This window comes from Simochromis diagramma, unplaced genomic scaffold, assembly GCF_900408965.1.
Source record: "Simochromis diagramma unplaced genomic scaffold, fSimDia1.1 OVJJ01000419.1, whole genome shotgun sequence".
NCBI lineage: Eukaryota > Metazoa > Chordata > Actinopteri > Cichliformes > Cichlidae > Simochromis > Simochromis diagramma.
In genome coordinates this window covers 1,869,301-1,890,414 of record NW_024387244.1, presented here as the reverse complement: position 1 = coordinate 1,890,414, position 21,114 = coordinate 1,869,301, and the positions used below count along the sequence as shown (strand labels likewise).

General features: G+C 42.9%; 2 protein-coding genes across 3 annotated transcripts in view; one reads left to right on the top strand and one right to left on the bottom strand.

Annotated features, from left to right (window-relative positions):
- Positions 1-13,369, top strand: part of LOC120747322 (zinc finger protein GLIS1) — a 78,646-nt gene extending 65,277 nt beyond the window's left edge. For both annotated transcript variants that reach the window (XM_040053110.1, XM_040053109.1), the window contains exons 8-11: positions 2,247-2,421; positions 10,852-10,982; positions 11,811-11,966; positions 12,068-13,369. In XM_040053110.1, coding sequence (XP_039909044.1) covers positions 2,247-2,421; positions 10,852-10,982; positions 11,811-11,966; positions 12,068-12,204 — 599 coding nt within the window. In that variant the 3' untranslated portion in view covers positions 12,205-13,369. The remainder of the gene's footprint in view (positions 1-2,246; positions 2,422-10,851; positions 10,983-11,810; positions 11,967-12,067) is intronic.
- A 51-nt stretch (positions 13,370-13,420) lies between these two features.
- elovl8b (ELOVL fatty acid elongase 8b) lies at positions 13,421-21,031 on the bottom strand. Its single transcript, XM_040053117.1, has 7 exons — positions 20,539-21,031; positions 18,117-18,304; positions 16,426-16,506; positions 16,242-16,298; positions 14,464-14,578; positions 14,029-14,156; positions 13,421-13,934 (listed from the first exon to the last, which is right to left on the bottom strand). Exons 1-7 carry the CDS (start codon positions 20,594-20,596, stop codon positions 13,767-13,769), a joined length of 795 nt encoding a protein of 264 aa, XP_039909051.1. The 5' UTR covers positions 20,597-21,031; the 3' UTR covers positions 13,421-13,766.
- Positions 21,032-21,114: the final 83 nt, after the last annotated feature.

Sequence of the window (21,114 nt, the reverse complement as noted above, 5' to 3'; positions counted from 1 at the left end):
GATGTTGGGGCTAAAGGGGAAAACATTTAAGGTCTGTGATTGATGATTTCGGGGTAATGAATCAAGCTTGTAACCATTTCAGAGCGCTGTCAGATCAGGCCTCGGCATGCTTCCACTTGAGAACAGCTGGCCTGAAAACTGCAAAACCAGGAGCACCCATCTTTCCTCTTCCTTTCATCTCCTCCCGTCTTCTGCTCTCGTTGCCGGTTAACTGCCCCAGACAGTCAATGTGCTTCTCGCCGTTTGGATGCTGGGAAAGAAATCAGCTGCTAAACTTAGCAGAAGATGCAAAGAGGAAAAAAAGGAAAGATCAAGTTGACTCTTGCTTAACAAGACTGTCCAGAGTGGGGCAGGCAGTTCTCGTCCCTGTGGATGATGATTTTTGATTAAATTAAACTGGTTGAAACATGACTTTGAGATACTGTGCATCTGGTGTAGATTTTGGTGGTGGTTTTTTCTTTTTAGGCCTGGCACGTCCTCCGCTTCTTCAGTTTGTTCAAGTTCTGTGAGCACACACTGAACACCATGTCAACAAATGCCAAGTTTTTTTTTTCCAACAATATCTTTATTATTTTTTACATTTTAATGACTTACAAACAGTCCAACATTCTAAATACTACATGAAAAAGTCATCAGATTTATCACCCTGTTAAAGGCCTAAATTTATCATTATCCCAAATCAAATGTCATTGCCCTCAGTCCTCGTCCTCCTCAGATAATACAAATCCTTCTACAAAATTCACAAATGGTCTCCACACCTTCTCAAAAACATCCAATTTCCTTTTCAGTATACATGTTATCCGCTCTGATGGCAAAGCCACCATCATTTGTTTTATTCACTGTGTGATACTCGGTTCCCTTGTTCTTTTCCATTTTAGTGCGATTCAAATGCCAAGTTTTATAGCTGTGTGAGAATCACCACGTTGGTGCAAAAAAATACTATTTTGTGTAAGTCAGACTGTATTTTTTTGGCCTTTTTTTAACTAAAGAAATTAGAATAAAATATGTGTTTTTGTGACAGGCACATTTAAGTTGTTTGCCGTCTTCCTCTGAAAACGGTTGGGTTCAATGACTTGACTGAAAATGAGTCAAAAAGCACCAATGTCCAAAGAACGACTTTTACAGACCTTCAGAAATCCTGGAGAACTGTTGCTCAAGACGTCTTTAACCCTTTATTGACCAAGATTTATGCAGGTCTGAGGGATACATGTATGGTAACGTGAATGTGGCTGATTTTTTTCCTGTCTGTGTTCGAACAGTGCCTCGTGATACCATAGTACACCAAACATAAAGTTCGTCTTCTCTTCTTTCTGAAACAAGGTGGATTTTGTCTCCAGCACAAACAGCAGTGGGGTTGGGATCATTTAAAAAGTGCTTGTAAAATGGGCCTGCCGGTGGACCCGTGTTAAATGAAGCGTTAGAAAATTACGAGAGCGCCAGTGGAACCAAAATATACAGAAATGAGGGAAGGCTCAAGACTTGTGCACAGTCGTGTGGATCTCCAAAGTCTAACTAGCCACATGTTAACAGCAGTAAGACAGTAACAGTTTTTTTTTATCCTTTTAAAATGAACACCCCTGGGATTCATTTTTGGACAAAACAGCCTGTTTTTTGTTGTCAAATTGGGCTTTGGAAGCATCTTCGCTGAAGATAATAATAGTAAAAACAGTTGTGACAGTTATTATTTGCAGTTCCTAGTTTGCAAAGAAGAAAAGGAGTCCGTATTTAATAACAGTTTGCAGCTTGAAACAGTAGAAAAGGTTGGCAACATGCAACCAGTAAAAGAAGATAATAATGCCCCCACAGACTGGTGCATCAACAACATGTAACTGTAATATCATTTGGAAAAACTGAAATGATCAAAAAGTAAAAGACATATTGGAACAGTCAGCAGATTATCACATGCTCTTCTGCAGATTTCTTTAGCTTATATCATATATTTGTAGCTTTAAAGGACCTACTGTTCAAAGTCACTGAACACATGTAACATTTTAGTTTATTATTGTGTAACACGAAAAAGGACAAACAAGGCGAGTCCCTGTGGCAGCACAAACAATGTACCCTAAATTACACACAGCGCAAACACAGAACTTTTTATTTTACAAAGCACACTGATTGGATGAAAGTTGTCAAAACAAAATCCTGTTGCCATGAAATGGCTTTTAATTTGCTCGAGGGAGAGATGAAGCACGGGGGCCTTGAGTTTATTTGGCACGTTTACCGAATTAGCTTTGTTTGTCTTTCAGGCCTGTACACTGGCTCCAGTACCCCCCATCACAGCGCCCCAGTGGAGCTGCTCACCCCCACCCCCAACTCTGGCTCCACCGCTGACCTGCCGACCCGACAGCACCGACTGGATCGAGACCTCGGCAGCCCTCACCACCTGTCCCCGCTGGCCGCCATGGACGGCACGAGAGACGGGTGAGTAACAAACCCTCGATTTGTATTTAGACGCTGAGGTATGTCGCTCCGAAGGTCTGGGTCGCTGGGAAACTAGAGATGTGTCATGAAGGGTGGGAAATGTAAACATGAATCTGATTAATGAATGAATAATCCTGCAAACAGTCATGGACGGCTTTGTCACAATTCTGTCATATAATTGAAGTCATATCACATCATGTTTTGAAAAGGTCAAAGGACACCGAGTGTTTGTTTGACTGCATACAAACAACGTGTACGACAAAGTTCAGTGAAAGTGCAAACGCTGTTCTTCTCTTAAGACGTTCCCTGATATTATGATTACACTTTACTGCCTCCATTATTTTTCACCTATTTATCATCCCGAGTCCCGGCCGAACCCTCTTAGCTCATGTTAGGTTAAGCCTCGTGGTCCTGCTGACAAACCCATCTTGGCTTTCTTACTGGAAACAAAATCAACTTCTCAGCTCCTTTGACGGCCCTCGTGGGAAGACGGGCAGTGCTGGTCACCACGCGGTCAATGTGACACATCACCAGCTCTGTTTCGAGCGGTCACGGTTCACACTTTGGTGAGAGTATCAAAGCCGTGTGATAGCATCGTCCTCTTGTGTTTATGTTCTGTGAGCTCTTTCACCATCGAGCGGTTCTCTTTAAAAACCTCGAGATTACATTTTATAGACCTTGATGTACTGCTGTTGTTCAGCTATGCAACAAATGCAAGCAACACAATCACGTTTAAACCAGTGATGCATCTTTCAGGTAATTGTGAAAATAAGCACATCTGGAGATACTTTTAAGAAGCAATAAAACTGAATACGGTTTAGTAAGAATACCAGTGTTGCTACATCTTTAGTCAAGACAAATGTGCTTCCACTGAACCAATCCATGATCCCGGGAATTCATTAATTAACTGTATCTTTGCAGAGCTCCCGCTTAAAGTCGACGCAAACATTTCAAAAGACGACGCACGAAACCCGCAGCTCCTCGAGGTGCGACTGCCTTGCTCAGCAACAGCTCGAGCAGCTCTTCTCGTGCATCTCTGAGTGTGTGCATGTGTGTGATTTGCAGGATGTTTCCTATTAGTGCTGATGATTTCCCCAGAGAGCCTGCAGAGCAGAGTTACAGAACCCGGGTGTCGTCAGGAGGCACAGTGTGTGCTGTGCTAAAGCAATGTGTCTAAAAACCAGGGAGGTAGGGAAGGAAAACAGTCCTGTACAGTTTAATAACATTGAGAAAGAGTGGATGGAATCAAGCATCATAAACTGTGTTACAAAAGTGATTGTGTTACATAAACATGCTTTCTTTTAACTCCGTGCTCCCCTCTTTGGGTGTATATACAACACCCGCATATTACAGAATGATCTTTGATGGCTTCCTTACTTTAAAGAGCTGCACATACATTTGTACTTATGTGTGTGTGTGTGTGTGTGTGTCTCCGTGTGTGGGGGCGAGTTTACATATCCAGGAAATACACGTGATTGGTTATGATTGGGGTGTGAGGTACAGCAGACCGCTCGCCATCCAGCACAAACAGAGCAGCCGAGCGGAGCGGTGAAACCGCCTGGATGTAAACGTCCGAGCGGCGCTCAAGAGACGTCGGGATGGCCGGGAAGCATCTGGAAGCTGGTGTGTTGTTTCAAGCCTTGAAAGCAGAAGGAGAAGCCTGTCAAAATTACCTCGCGGTTCCTGTGGCTCTTTTCTCAGCAGCACGCACAATTAGCAGTGCGAGCACAGGCATGGAAAGTGAAAAGGACTTTGTGAGGGGATACTCGGCTGCACAGGCAGGGCGACATATTGGAAGTGAGAGTCGGACTGCGTCTGCTCCTGTCCGTACTTGATGAGGAACATGCCGGTGCAGCTTGGTGATAGTGCCCCGTGTGGTCCAATGACGTAGCTCCCTTTTCATGCACATCTTTGCGTCCCCAACTTAACTCGAGTAATGTGACGACAGCATCGCATTAAAACGACAGCAATTCCCAAATTTGCACATTTCAGCAGCTCGAGATGACCTAAAAGAGCTTTCACGAAGGCACATGCTGTAGAGCTCTATCTGTTGATCACACGGTATAGACGGAGGGCGGGGGCGAGGCGTCAGACCTGCAGCAATGTCTGCTTGCATTTGCCTGAAGATGGAGCATTTGATTTACATGTTTAAAGCCTTAAGTATACAGGCTGTTGCCAAAGTCAATATCAGCACTGCATTTGTTTTTCCCCAAACGGTTTAGCAGGACATTAAACATTTTGACAAAATTATCAAACTAACCTTCCTCCGGTGTGGCAGCCTCTGACCTCACGGCTAAATGTGTTTACCCTGGCTCAAATGGGCCATTTAGACTCCTTTTACTTTGTAAATACCAGTGTCATTTTTCTGAAGCTAATATTAAGATATGCCAGTTAAAATACACCTAGCAATCACTGCGGCACAAGTGTGCGCGCAGGGCCCCTCTCACAGAAACGGTTGTTCGACCACGGCGGCCTCCGAGCACAGAGAGACGGGTGGTAAATGTTGTCATTCACTGCTTCGCCCGAGTGTGGTTATATAATTGCAGAGGGGGTGGGGAGCTGCAGCCTTTACCTGCGTATTGATATTAGAGCCCCTCTGCAAATATTAGTCTGAGGCGGTTTGATACCTCGGCAGTGATTGACGCAGGCTAATTGGATTAGAGTGGCAGCACAGTCGGCACAGAGCTACATTAAGAGTTCCCGCTCTGGAAGGGGGCACGTTCACGGCTTGTAACTCTACACTGTCTTTCTTCCAGCCATTATCGTTCTCCAACCAGCCAGAAAATGAGTGTCAGTCTCAAAACCCAAACAAAAGCATTTTTGAGGTAGTCGCTCATGGCAGTATGTGGTCAGTCACTCATTTTGCGGGCCTCAGTTAATAATGTGTTGCCTTCAATTAACCCGACTACACAAACGGTTAACTGGGAGAAAAGATTCAGATGATTTACAGTAAGAATTCCTCAGAGTAGGAGACTATAGTGATTAAAGGTGGATCTGCTCAGTTTGGGGCAGATATCTTTCTGGGACTAACGGAGGCTGGGGCCTTCGGGGCTGGCTTAGCTTTAGCTTAGCTTTAACCAGGATGCTGTTGTCTGTCTCTCAAACACTGTTTTAGTTTGCTAACCAGAAACAGAAGCGTTCCCACCGATCTGTGCCAAAGAAGCCCCTGTCATCCATCAGAGGGGCTTAATGGTCGGCTGCAAAAAAGTGGGGGGAGACGAGAGGGGAGGCGAAGGGTGTTTTGGGGAGTTTGCAGGGCCTGTGGAGAACAGGGTCTTATTCCCGCTCCCTAGTGGGACAGTTAGCTGCAGGTGAAGGAAGATGAACGAGGAGCAGATCAGCACTGTTCATGAATCTTCATGTTACTTTCCATCCCATCATGCCTCCATGCAGGGAGCCAAGACTTCACGGGTAGCTTATCTTTATTAAGATGAGCTGTAATGTTTCTGGACAATAGCTGCAGGCTAGCGGAGATGACGTCCATGCCCGCATACCTGAGTACAAGCAATTTTATGACTTCAGGGCGGCTTCAAACAGCCCAGGTTTGAATGTCCCTCTGATCTCCTGGTAGCATTTCAAACGGCAGAGTTTAGTCACCTACCTCATTCCTCTGAACCACAAACCATCCAGTCAAGTTAAAAAAGCCTCTGATCTGAAATGAGCAACGATTTCCCATCTCTATAAGTAAACTTTTTCCAGCACAGGTCAAAGTTTACATTATTCATCAGTATGTGAGCATTTTTGAAATCTTCAAATTCCTTCTTTGTAAAAGAAATATCAAAGCCTCAGCTTACTATCCCCTCCTATTCTAGCTTCAGAAATCATAAGGTCAGGGGTCAAATCCCTCTGTCCTTACATTAGGACAGAGGTGGGGTGACCGGGAAAAGCAGAGAAGTGCTGGATGGTCAGTGAAGGTGAATTTCAGGGAGAGATTAATGTGGCATATGAAAGATTCCCCTCATACCTTGAGCTTGAGTGGCTAGCAAGCTAGAGCAATGCCTGAGGCAGCTGGCAGTGATTAGCTTATGATTCACTTTAGCTACACATAGAGGCAGCTTGTAAAAATATGAACAGTATAACTGTTTCCTGAGTTTGTGCTGACAGCAGCTCCTGGGGGAATGGTGCTCTCTGCAGGAACACATGGCCACGCAGCGGCGCCGTGCCAGCACATGGATTAGCCAGGCTCGCAGAGCTAGCTTCTCCAGGGCTGGAGTCACACAAGGTGTCACACAAGCACCGTCAGGTTTGTGCTGATGGGCTCCAAAGGCAAGGGCAGCAAGGAGAAGGCACCTTAAAGCCTTAAACAGTAATAATCAGCAATCCTGCCACCTCGATTTGAGCTTGTATTTCAAGGTTTCAAGGTGAGTTTTTGAGAAAGTTTTTACAATACTAAAAGTGGCATATAGTATGTAGTCCTTTACGTTACAAACATCTACCTGAGTGACGCATCAAAGGATATAAAAGCAGTTCAGTTGTTGTGTTATTAGAGTTTAATAAGTGAGCTAAGATGTAAAAAGAATCACTTTCATAAGCTCAGTATAAAACCTATATCTGCATTGCCATTTTCTGACAAATAAAACAAACGTGCTTTATTCTCCTCGTAAAATAAAGAGGAATCAAGGTAAGTAAAAGTAAGCGTGGTTCCTTTCATGTTCACTCGCTTCAGGGTCTGTTTTTCAACCAGAATTCGTGGGAACTGTTTTTACATTTATGACACAGGTGAACAGACAGGAGCAACAACACGACCTTTCTTACAGAACCGAAGCCAAACTGTATTTTCTGGATCCAGTTTTATGATGAGCACCGTGATAAATGTTGAAGCAGCGGAGCCTGAAGCGATGTACGGCTAAATAAAATGTTAAATAATTCAGCAAGAAAGCCTTCCAAGTTTTTGCGCTTTCGCTTGACATCGTTTACCATCTCCTCTTGATCGGTGCTCTCTGCCAAATGCCCCGCACGAAGCCTCTGCCAGCTACTGAGTGCTGGGTGGGACGCCCCTCGTGCATGGAGCAGTAGGTCATATAGCAGGCTCCAGCCAGGCCAGCAATGAGCAGTCATCTCTGGGCTCAGCTGCCTCCAGCAGCTCTCTGTCATCACAGTCATATAGCGCTTAGCACAAACCATATGCCCCTGCAGCACAGCGCACATAGTAACACAGCAGCAGTTTATGTGTTGGCATTCCTGATATGCAGTAATAAGCAGCTGCTGAATATTTGGGGAGGCGACTGGGCAGCTCCATTTTTTAAAAGCAGGTCTGTTGTCCATCAGTCTGGATTTGGACCAGCTTTCTGTTTCATTAAGTTAATGTCAAGTGTACAACATTAAGTCGTTAAATCGCTCATTTTGAGTTTTGTGTAAACTTTAACATCCAGGCAAGTGTCTGAATAAATACCAGACCTGGTTCTTACTGCTTCTGGATGCATTTATTACCATGATGTGATGAAGGCATACATTAAATCCACTTTTTTCCTCCTGTTTGTTTAAGCTTGGCCTGATGTGGCCTTTACAGTAAAGGAATAATCATCCACTTTTTTGCCAGCGTTACTTTGAATATAAAACTAAAGCTGTCTGAAAACGGGGAAACCATTAGTCTGGAGGTGGAGTCTGCCTTCCAGCACCTCCAAACATCAATAATGAACAAGTCACGTATCGTTTGTTTCACCCTTGGCTTCTTTCATTTGTTTTATATTTTGTTCGGTTTTATTGATTAAAAAAGTGTTGCAGCCATTTAAATTTTGGGATGGTGGTCGATGTGTTTTCCATTTCGAGTCAACGAAAGAACGAATAAGCATGTTTTTCTGTCTGCTCTCGCTCCTCAGTTTGTCCTTAACAATAAACAACCAAACCTAACTTTAGTGGAATAAAGGTCAGTGCGGTAGCCTCAGCACACTGTTGGTTGTGTGTTTTATAGGGCTGCCACAAACGATTATTTTGATAGTCGACTACTCAGATCATCATCCATTGGACATAAAACGTACAGCTTATTGCACCAGCAGCATCTGCTCTTATATAACTATCATTAGCTTACAGCTTTAAGTGTTTAAGGTCTGTGCTAACTAAAAATAAAGACAAGATGATAGTTTATTAAATTTTAATGAAATTTGCAGATTGTTTCGGTGAAGTTTAATAAACTCCTTGCTATCTAAAATATAACAGGACACCGGAGTAAATTCTGGAGCATCTCACACTTCTGATAATCAGCTGTCTGCTTGATGTTTATTCAGCTGTGTAAAAACTATAACTTTGATCTCAGCCAAACCGATTTACTCAGGAACAAATAAAATACTAAAAAAAGCCAAACAATAACATTGTTAAGTTATCTAAGTGACTCATATATCATGTTTAACCTGAGTAGCGAAAGACGGCGGTGGGTTTGAAAACGATTTGCGGGGAGTCCGGTGTTCTCACGGCTCTAGTGAGTCCTAGCCCCCGGCTAGCTATCGAGCTAGTGGGTAACAGACGTCTCCGAAAACGTCGGAGCGCTTTTGAAAATATGTGGTGTCCTGATAAACTGAGCAGATATTTGAGGTTTACACAGCTACATTCTCGCCTGAAAATATGTTAAAAGTTTATTTTGTGACCCAGAAAGAATAATAAGAGTAATATTAAAACTAACTAGCTGCCGCCATTGTTGGAAACTGAGCTGGGCCGCGCTATGAATTCTGGGACAGCTTCTTCTTCGGGGTTTAACGGCAGCTGGCATCCTTGTACATGCAGTGCTGCCATCTTCTGTTTCAGTCCGTTATTACACTCTTAAATCCTGCTACTTATTCCTGCGTCTTTTGTGATCTTACAAAGCTTCAAACGACGCGTCGACTATTAAATCAGATTAGTCGACTAGCCACGATTACGTCGACTATCAAAATCGTCGACGTAATCGTGACTAGTCGACTAATCGTGGCAGCCCTAGTGTTTTATGAGGAGACTAAATCGCCATTGTGTTGGAGGCATCTGAAAGTCAGCATGCGGACGCAGAGTGTCCACGCCAGCTCATACGATGCTGAAGGTCATTAAGGGTAAACTTGCAGTAATCTCCCAGCATATATTTAGCAAAGTTATATTTGTTATTTTTAGACTTTTAAGACTAGGACCACCAAACCAGCAACTTCCTTTTTACCACGTTTCTTTCATTACTTGTCATTATGCAGCATCAACATCAGGACTAAATCTGAGGGAATGGAAACAAATTCAAACTATTAGTAATGAAGTCAGACTGCAGTGTGATTTAGTTATAAGTTACTTTTCTAGACAAACTAAGCTTGAAACTCAAATTCCATTGAAATACTTCAATCATCTTTGAGATCAGGAGACTGACAGACGGTGTGGCATCAGTAGTAATATGGACTGTATATGTTTTACTGGATGTAGAGAGAGCTTAGAGTGGATGCAAAGCTGTGGATTTTTACTGGTCAAGCTGCCTCCCTCCCCTCACCTGTGATCATGAGCTCTGACCAAAATAATGAAATTACTGATATAAATGGCAGAAATGGGCTCTCCCTTAGAGATAGGGCGAGACCAGTGGAGGCCCACTTGGGAGCACCTTGTTGGCTCCATGGAAGAGCTGGGGGCTCTGGATGTCCCTGCTTAAACTGCTACCCCCACTACCTGTCATCCTGTCATCAGAAGATGGATGGATGGGTCATAGTCATCATGACAGCAGGAAACTTCACGTTAGAAAGTAAGATGTGGTGATGAAGCACATTGCAGTTTTCTGATGTCATACTATAGATTTTGCAAAGTCAATTAGTTCAACTGGCACCGAACAGCGAAAACATTTCATAATTTTGCTTTGATTTCAAGATTTGATGTCATATTTGTGGCTTTTCCAGCACAGAGTGCGCCTCTTAAATGCAGAGATTGAAGAAAAACCAACTCCGTTTAGCCAGGACTGGCACCGTGTGAAGCTCGGAGATTTGCTGCTGCTGCTGTATCGAATGACAAATGGGTCCAATAGCACAGAGGCATCTTTACCTAAAATATCATTATCTGCACAGGCTGGAGTCCACAAAGTCTCAAACACGTTAACTTAATATTTCTTCACTTAAATGTCATGAAGGTAAACAGGGGTTGTATTTTTTTTCTTCCCCGGCCACAAAGCCAAGGGTTACTGCACTGGTGTGTGTTCGCTTCAATGCACACTCTGCTGTTTGTTGACTTAAGATCATAATATGCGGTAGGAGGAAGATTACGTGTGGGGAGCCCAAGTTTCCACATGCCTGGACTGTTTCTTCTTCTATGTGTGTGCAGGATCACTGACTGCTCCGCTGGGTTTGTTGGATCATGTGGTTAGCAGGCCGGCATGCAGCTCCGGCTTTGATTGGGATGTCACAGTGCATGAAGCATTTTATTGAGAAACTACTGAGGCTGTCGAGAAAGGAATGACTTTAAATTGAGAGCTTTTTATTCCTAGTTTCTCCGTGTCTGCTTCAGGGTGTCGGGTTCCCTCCTGTCTCCTGGGATGAAGACAGCGGGGACATCGCCTCCTCCACTGGAGAAACAGCATGTCCACCCTCACCACAAGCTTTACCCTCACTATCACCAGCATCAGCCTGCCAGCGACGGTAAGGCTAACCCCGACACTCAACGCAGAATGCAGCTTAACTTCTTTCAGGAAATCTGTTTTGGCTTGAATTTGAATTTGAATCACTTCCTGCATGTTTCAATTTAATATCCTAAAATGGTTCCTGTGGCAGGTGATTCAGTAACTCTATGATTTCCTACGACAGGAACAGATCAACTGAATATAATTACAATCTGAACCCAACTCTGCTCCTCTTCCAAAAGCTGCAGCACTCGCTGCCACATAAAAGAGAGAGGAAGTTGTCTCTTAGCGTGCCGATACAGCCCCGCAGCTCTGTCGGACCGTTTTTAGGACCCCGAGAGATTCGAGTCGTAGAGACAGAGTGGGGAAAACCACATGCCGGAAGCCTTTTCCTCGTGCTGAATTAGCCAACAAAATGCTGGCTCGTGTATTCGGCCGTCTCTCAGCGTCCTAACATGGCAGGTTCAGCTGTCACTCCCGAGCATTTTTCCTAATGCCTTAAACACTGTTTTCACTGTAAAGATCTACACATGGACGTCTCTCAAACCACGCTGTGGTCAGCCAGTTGCGTAAATGCGCTCCAGGAAGGGCTGCTTTCCCATTATCATGACTCCTGCGGTTGATCTGGATCACAAACTCAGACGATGGGGACAAATGCTGCATACCGTGTAGCCTGGCAGTGTTAGCACAAACACAAATATAGCATTGTCATAACTTAACCATATTACGTTTCAGCCGGATGGACCGGGCGCTTAGTGACAGTGGAAACAGTCCCTCTGTAATGGCAACTGATGAAGTCCAGCTTCTATTTTTCTCTCTCCCTCTATGATTCTCCAACATTTCTTAGAATACCAAGGCAGCTTCCAGAGCTGCTTCCATTTCGGAGACTCCTACAGGATGGAGCAGACAGTCGGTGGCGTCCACGTCCCGGGAGATTCTCACACCTACACTTCACATCAGCCCAATGGCTTCCACATGTCGACGAGCAACACCGGCTCTGCGGGTGAGGATGATTGTCCTCTTAGCCTGTGTACAGGCTGAGCTGCAAGTATCACCATTTAATCAGCATATTAAACAAACTGTTCTTCCCTGCATCTGTTCCAGGCTTCAGCTTGACCCAGGAGCTGCAGGGAGGCGGCGGTTGCCAGTTCTTATCCAGCCCAGAGGATAGCATTTTCTTCCAGGTGGGCAGCTTTGACCGTAGCTTGAGCCACATGTCCTCCATCTACACAGAGACATAAAGGAACACCGGAGCAACACAGGCTTCACCACACTACTCCGCGGTCCTTCCTCATGCATCCTCACACGCTTAGATCTTTTTTTTCTTCAGTTCTGGTTTCATTTTTCCAAAAACAGAACAAAGATCACATTGTAAGTGGGTTATTCTGACTTAAGTGCAAGATAGAAACCAATGAAGTGGAAAAAATAAGGCTAAATATAATGTAAATGCAACTGTGACACTGAATGGAAATGGCTTCTGTGGCAAAAACAGTGGTAGTGTTTCCCAACCTTTTTTTTTCCTCATGACTCCTTAAAACATTAAACTGTCTTCTTATGATTGCGCCTACTCAGCTGCATCTGCTTTGATCAGTTCAAGCAAACAAATACTGACTTCTTTTGTACAACATGAATAACTTCAAAGGCCAATGTACAAGTAATAACACTAAAATAAGCACGAGACTACAAAAAGGTTTGAAAAAAGGACAGCAGTGTTTGAATAGTCTGATAATGGGGCACCCCATCATGAAAACAGTCAGATATTTCTATTTCTATTATGGAAACTTCCTGCAGTCTTTAAATTCCTTCTAATTCATGCTAATGCTAATTGGCATTCAGACTGAAAAACTAAAATCCTGTTGGGTTAAAGGTCCAAGTTACCAGGCTGCAAACTGCTGGGCACGATCGGCAAATAAATGATGTTGTTGATGGTGCAGGTTTTACTCTGTAATGCGCCTCAAGGCAACAGCTGTTGGCGCTATATAAATAAAACTGAATTGAATTAAATGTTATTAAATGACATTGACATTAAAACCTGCACACAGACAGTACAATCAGCTTGAGCTTCTACATACAACATCTCATTTTAACACCACAAACCTCTCCTCTCCTCCTCTTTGTTTTTTTCTCGGTAATCTACACGTCTGCTCCACACTGACGTGTAGAGGAGAATATAACGTTTTGCAGTGAAGTTTTATCAGTGGGGAAAAAAAGTTTGCATTTCTCTTGTTAAGTAGTTTTTTGTTTTTTTTTTGGCTTTTGGATTTATCTCGGGAGGAGGGTTTGGGCAGAGAAACCATCCTACTTTATTATAATTATTATTATATGTATAAAATGTACAGTTTGTTTACAGCAATCATTTGAATGTTTGTCATTCCTCAGTTTAAGAAATAAATAACTGAATCATCAGGCAGTGTCTCTTTTTTTAAAAACAATATAAATGACAGATGCTTCAGCTGCTCACATTTGTTCTGTGTTTATTATGTTGTTTGTTTTTATAAAGACAACTACGTAACAAATGCAACACACCAATGCATTTATAGCCCGAAATATTGTGCAATGTCAGTCCCCAGAGCTAGTTGCGTGTTGAGCACCCTGAGAAAAACTTTCACACTGTGGACTTGTTGCGCCCTCCAGTGGTCGCTGCGGAGTACTGCAGATTTATTTTTTCAAAAAATAAACCTTTAATGTACATCATGTATAATGCCCATATATATATGTATATATATATATATATATATATATGTGTGTCTGTATTTTTTTTAAACCGTTGTGTTTCAGCTGTGTGTTGCCTCATCACGGCGTCTCATTTCTGCTTCTTCGTCTTCCTGAGGTAGCTCTGATAATAAAAGTTACTGAAGAGGATGATGAGCGTGATGCAGTAACCAACCACCACAGCATTCATAGCATCAGGGTAGTTGCAATCTGCGAACAGGTTGTACGCTGTGTGCACAACGATCAGGACAAACTGCACCTGGAGAGGCGACACAGTTCAGATCGGTTTAATGATTCGAACATGCTGGCGCGCACATTTTTGAATATCTCACTACAGAGCTGGAGACGCTCACCAGCTGCAGAGATGTCAGGTACCGTTTCCACCACAGGTATTTCTGCATGTGAGGGCCGAGTGCAGCCAGGCCATAGTAAGAGTACATTATAACGTGGACAAAGGTGTTGATCAGGCCGACGAAGAACGCTGCAGGAAACAACAGAAAAAGGTTTTCCACACAGAAAAGCTGGTTTAAATATATATTTGAAAAAGGATTATGGAGATGGAGCTGTTAGGCAAGCGGGAACGAGGAAGACCACTAAGAGGACTGGTGTGACAGAGAAGGATGCCAGAGATCGGGGAGGTGGAGGTAGATGAGCCACTGTGGCGACCCCTAAAGGGAGAAGCTAGTTAAAGCAGTGGAGCTAATTTTACTCTTAGTGGACTTTATGGTTGTTTGGGGGAATGAGGTCACCAATCTGGGGACAAAATATTTCAGTATCAGAATACTCACACTGTCCACCTGCCACATACTTTACTCCCGACCACCAGTTGAAGATCATCGTACTGTGATGGTAAACATGAAGGAACGTCAGCTGATTGTTCTTCTTCCGCAGGATGATCAGGAGCTGTACACAGAGAAATGAGCAAAGAGCTACAGCTAGCAGCTAGCAGGTTATATGCAATGCAGTCACCAGTCACCTTTCTCACTCACTATGTGTTAACAGACCTCTCTGCATTGAATCATATCTGTTATTAATCTCTGTCTCTCTTCCACAGCATGTCTTTATCCTGTCTTCCTTCTCTCACCCCAACCAATCACAGCAGATGGCCCCGCCCCTCCCTGAGCCTGGTTCTCTTGGAGGTTTCTTCCTGTTAAAAGGGAGTTTTTCCTTCCCACTGTCGCCAAAATGCTGCTCATAGGGGGTCATATGATTGTTGGGTTTTTCTCTGTATCTATGAAGCACCTTGAGGCGACTTTTGTTGTGATTTGGCGCTATATAAATAAAATTGAATTGAATTGAAGTTTATGCAGTCGCCTAACGTGAATGATCCCCATCTGTAGCTACATCATATGTGAGGAAAGAAAAAATGACATATCAAACATGAGGTGCTAGTTGCTATGGTGATCTATGCCTTGAATAAAGCACCAGACAAAAGTATTTTTTTTTTCTTCGCAGCTTTAGCAGACAGACACCACAGCATAAGGAAGGAGAAAAGTGCCTGTACTAAGGGCTAGAAGGAAAGGAACTGAACAGGAAGCATAAATACTGAAACATACTGAGAGGTGACAGATGGGTGAAATCAAAAGGAGTCATTTTCAGGGATGAAGAATAAAGAAAATAAGAGCAAATGAGAGAAAGTTAAATCATAGAGTCAGGGCAGCAGTGAGTATTGAAAGAAAACGCAAAGCCGGTTGGTCCAGATAGAATGGACACGTGTAGGAGGAGCAGCGAGGTTTACTTGGAAAGTGAGACATTGTATGATTACTGGAAAAAAGAGAAGGAAATTCCTAAGACTACGACTGTGCCTTTGGGGTATTAGGTGCATACAAGACTGTCGCAAAAGAAGAGCTGTACTGCATGAGGACACAGAGAGTAGCCGAGACGTATGTGATGAAGAGCACAATGATCATTTTAAGCTTTGGAACATCCTCGACAGAAACAAAAACTTACAGTCAGCACCAGTAGCAACGTGGAATGATATATTCCTGGAGCTTATGTTAAGATCAAGTCCATCGCATGTGCAAAAAAAAAAAGCACTCATTCAAGTAAATATTGCTGAAATGCTCCCACTTGCTAGTCTTTAAAAAAATGGTGACAGTGTGGACTTGAACCCCACGCTCTGCTTTAGCCTTACAGCAACGATTGTCTGCTCGACTGCATCCCCACCTGCTGTTCTATTCTTTGAAAATGTCTACGGGCCAACAAACATTTACAACATTTTTTAATCTCGTTGTTTTTGAACAGCACCTAATGTGGCGGACCCTCCAAAGAGGGTCTCAGCATTGATCCTGAGAGTGACAGATGGGTTTAAGATGAAGGTTCAGTTACACTCTGAGCTTTTCCCGCTTCCAGTGGCAATGGAGAGGCTGATGGAGCAGAAAAGGTGATAGAGGATGAAGAAAAGGTGAAGAGGTGGAGAAGAGCAGGGTGGAGTGGATGGAAAACAATCAGGAGATACAAGCAACATTTAAAGGGAAGGTTTAGAAGTTGGTACGGAGGCGATGCTGCTGTGACACAGGATCAGGAAAGAGTGCATCAGCTTAGGTTGGGCTGTGTAGATACATACCGTGTCACTGAGCTCTATGACCTTAGAGAAGAAAAACCACCAGCACACTCTGGCCATCTGGGGAAAAAGTGTAACTTCTGTATAAACTGTTTGTCAGGTATGTATGATACGCATCAAACTTCTCAACAGACACACACACACAACAAACAAACCACAAAATATACTCAGTGCATAACTTACTTACCCTCATTGCCAGCGGACTGGTGCTGTAATCTACAGGCTGACACAGCAAGCTGTAGTTAAGGAGCCAGGATGTAACAAGGAACTGAAAATAATCAGGCAGTTATTCATCTTCACATTTCTCATGAAACGAGACTTTCTAAAACACAGTTATTAATAAATTAAATACTGTACAGAAGTATTTTAACATGTGTGCTTTGGGTCATGCAGTCAGGTTTATCAAAGTATTTGGAAAGTTTGCATCTGTTCACCACCACAATGGATTTTCAATGATTAGAAAATTGAGGTTATTGACACTAAGATTTCCAGCTGTAGTTAAAGAGGTTAATGAGGATATTGCAGTAGCACTTCAAGAAGAACAAATAGATTTATTTAAACATGTTCCTTTTTTTTTTAAGTAGTCCGATAGCCGACGACGTTTGGCTCACATCCTCATTTTTTATGACCAATATGAAAATGACAATACCCGAATAACAAGAACGAATTCATGTTGAGGAATTTATGAATTTGGGAGTGCTACTAGACTCGAAATTATCCTTTAAAAACACGTTTAAAAAGTAGTGAAAACTGTAAATGTTAATATACAGAACTGTAGACATATCCGCACATCATTACCAGACAGCAGCGCTTACATTCCTGCTCTCTGTGATACTGGCTCATATCGAATACTGTATTACTGTATTGATGTGTTTCCGTTATTGTTATCTATATTCTCCTCTGTGTCCACTCTTCTTGTCATTGTTTGTTCTAATATGATGTGATCACTGTTTTTAAGGTAAAACCCAACAATCAAGTGACACCCGCTGAGTAAGCACGGAACAAAAACCAAAAAAACTAAAAAAAACTCCCTTTAACAGGAAGAAGCCTAAAGCAGGCTCGGGGTGGGGCAGCGCATGGGGAGACAGTACAAACACAGACCAAGGAAGAGAGGACAAAAACTGAATGACACGCTGCAGTCGTGTAAAGACACGTGGGCAGAGAAAAGAGGGGAGTGGTGAAGAAGCGCTCAGTGCATCACATGAAGTACTGCAGCCGTCTGAGACAACAGCAGCGTGAGTGAGGATCGTTCAGGGTCACCTGATCTAACCCCAACTACAAGCTTCATCAAAAAGTAACGTTTTGAGTCTAATCTTAAAATTACAGCGTCTTTCTCGTGAACCCAACAATAGTAAGGACAGATGAGGCTTTGCTACAAACATCTAGACGGACTAGTTCTGGAACAAGATTCGTTGGACAGACAAAACTAAGACGAACGTTTAGCAGAAAGAGAGGAAGAAAAGAAGGACTCAAGATCCAAAACACACCACATCATCAGCCAAACATGTTGGAGGGGATGTTGTGACAAAAACATGTACGACCGCGAGTTAAACTGGTTCACTGGTGTTTATTGATGATGTTACTGCTGATAAAAAGAGCATGTAGTAGTCTGATGCCTATAGCGCTATAATCTCTTCCTGACCTGAACCCAACCTGCAAAGCACAGATTGGACATGGGTCTCAGTACCCTTTGAACTGAATCTATAAATCTTCTCTTCAATCACAGCTGAACTCTATATTTGAATTCATTAGGTTGGTGCACAGATGCAAGTACAGAGACATTGTGCCACTGTTCAAACACATCATTGCTTTGCTCATAAGCTGGTTGGTTAAATAGTTTCCCTGTTATAACAGAACAAAGAAGCAGCTTAAACACACCTCATGGCACATATACACAGACAGGCCAACCATGGCGAAGTTGTAAACAATGAGGACCACTTTGAGCTCAAAGGGTTCCCTGTGCTTCATCAGACGAGGGCCGGCCCAGATTACAAACAGATAAAGCAGGAAGATGAGCGTCACCGGGACTGGGGAGTAGACCAACAGCCAGGGGTCCGTTCTCTTGTCTGGACAGCAGGAATTGCAGGTTAGGTATAATTTAAAAATGAACAAATGTGTTAAAGGAAAGATCCAAAGTAAAATAATGATTGGAGCTGCTGTGATCTCACGAATTTCTCACCAATGATTCCTGAGATGTGGTTTTTGTCTCAAGGCTGCTCAGGAAATGCAAAAAAGTGAACCTTGCTGTAACTTAGTTAATATGCACTCCCCGGCCACTTGATTAGGTACAGTGCTGGACCACCTTTTGCCTCAATTCTTCATAACACAGATTTCAACAAGGTGCTGCAAACTTTCTTCAGAGATTTTGGTCCATGTTGACATGAGAGCATCACACAGCCGCTTGCATTCTCCCAACCCACCACAAAGGTGCTCTCCTGACATCTGGTGACTGTGAAGGCCCTTTGAGCACAGCGACCTGTTTAAACAATGATCACTTGGTACTAAGGGACCATGAAAATACCCCCACCAGAGATGGGCATGTAATCTGATTACTTTTTAAAGTAACGGGTAAAGTAAGGGATTACTATCGCAAAAACGGTAATTAGATTACCGTTACTTTCCCGTAGGAACGCTGCGTTACTGCGTTACTAAAACCATGATTTCTTTGCAAGAATGTCTCATGACAGTGACGTAAGCGAGTGCGACGTTCGTGACAACAGCTGTGTGCAGATCAACAGTGGATCATATATCGAGTGCAGAGAGAGTATGAGCGTGCAGCGTTTAAAGCGTGGAAGTACTGACCTTACTTTGAGTTTGATTCCATAAAAAGTGACAAAAACATTAGTGTCCGTTGTGCGTGGGAAGAAAACTTCTTTTTACAGCGACAAAAACCCCTAAAATTCCAAACAAGCACCGAGTAGCTACGACAAACTCACAGAGAAACTCGCGGATTCTTCCACTGACCGCGGCACACCTGCACCAGGGTAAACCTCCGCCTACCCCACTCCTGCTTTACAGGTGAAAATAGAGCAACAGGACCGCTGAGTCTTTGACTTTATTTATTTTCTGCTGTGTTTTACTTGCATCTATTTGAAAGACTGAGTGTAAACACAAAAAATATTTTATGTGCTGGAATGTGCAGAAAATAGGTTTAAATGTTAAACTAATTTCTTCCAGTCAGTGAATGTTGCATATAATTACATTTTTGCTTGATGCATAAAGTTAAAAGATTAAAACTAATAAAACAAGTTAAAAAAAGAGACTTTTCCATTTGATTACATTTTGTATGATGGATTATGCAGAAAAAGTAGAATTGGGCTGAAAGATCTATCGCTTTATCACCTCTTCAGGTTGTAAATCGTGTTTTTAAAAAGTAACTAAGTAACTAATTACTTTTGAAAATAAGTAATCAGTAAAGTAACAGGATTACTTTTTGGGGGGAGTAATCAGTAATTAGTTACTAATTACTTTTTTCAAGTAACTTGACCAACACTGACCCCCACACACCATTACACCACCTTCAACAGTATGAACCGTTGATACAAGGACGGATGCATCCATGCGTTCATGCATGTTTCAGATTCATCAGTACAGGCAGCATTTTTCCAGTCTTCTGTTGTTCAATGTGCAAACTGTAACTTCAGTTTCCCGTTCTTAGCTGACAGGCGTGGCGCCCATCTGCTCCAAGGGATTTTTATTTTTTGTTTTTGAGTTACAGTTGCCTTCCTATCCTCTGACACCAACCAGGCATTTTTCAGCCAGAGACCTGCTGCTCACTGGATACTTTCTTCTTTTTTTGGTCCATTCTCTATCAAATGTAAATACAGTTGTGTGGCAAATATAACTATGCCATGTGCCATGTGATTGGCTGATTAAATATTTCTCTAACAAATAAGGTTGAACAGGAGCACCAGTGAGTGTACATGTACATGTGCTGTTTTCAAGCATTTATGAACAAGCAGCTAAGATCAAGAAACTAGTTTTCTCCATAAACATTCTTGGTGAGTGAGCTTGGATGCCTGCTGCTCCTCTATGCCTATTACAAAGATAATTGTAACAAGACAATAACAAGATAAAAAGTGTCACGCTCATTCAGACAGTCATGTGGCAAAAACCACAGAGCAGTCATTGTGAAGCCGAGCTCTGGAGCACATCTGCATCTTCCCACTCATTCAACAGACTAAGACAAGGTTTCCTTTTACACTGAAAATCTGCCCAACAACCACACGAGACACAGGGATGCAAAAAGAAAAAGCAATAAAAGCGTAACACACATGTGGGAAAATAATCAACATCATACCTCCATTGTCGACTATCCTCTGGTGTACAGACAGGACAGTTTGCCGTGCGGAATCCATCTGAGAGCTTTCAAGGACTTTAAACAAAAAAAGAAGAAGAATAAAACCCCTCAAACGTCCTGCAGTTCAAGACAGCAATTTGCCCGCTGATGCTCAGACGCAGTAAACTTCAGTGACAGCGTGGGGGAACCTTTGGACTGGGCTTAAAGTTCAGTAAATGTGAGCCAAGTGCAGCTGCAGCCCTGCGATAAAATGAAGACAGACTGGAGCAACCAGCCGTGCCAGAAACAGCCGCGCTAACGCAGGGTCGGCTGCAGCTCAGGCAAACAAACCAAACACTGCACGGTGACACAAAGAGTCTTTCGCTCCAGGTTTTCCATGTATAGAAACCGTGATTTCGATCACTTCCTGTTTCATTCGGCCCACTAAGGGGCGCTGTTTCCCCACAAAGTTTGGCTGATAAAGACTTTTTTACCTCCTTACTTATGCACAGACAGTCAGACGAGGTCATTTCAATACAAATGAATCCTTCAGAATGTAAAATGGTCATTATTGTAAAAAGATACTTCAATCTTTAT

Excerpts from the sequence above, each read along its gene's own strand:
- elovl8b (XM_040053117.1), bottom strand. The coding sequence starts at position 20,596 with ATGGATTCCGCACGGCAAACTGTCCTGTCTGTACACCAGAGGATAGTC. Across the intron at positions 14,157-14,463 it reads GTATGTGGCAGGTGGACAGT|CGTTCTTCGTCGGCCTGATC; the intron begins GTGAGTATTCTG and ends TGTTTCCTGCAG. Across the intron at positions 13,935-14,028 it reads ACCTGACATCTCTGCAGCTG|GTGCAGTTTGTCCTGATCGT; the intron begins GTGAGCGTCTCC and ends TCGCCTCTCCAG.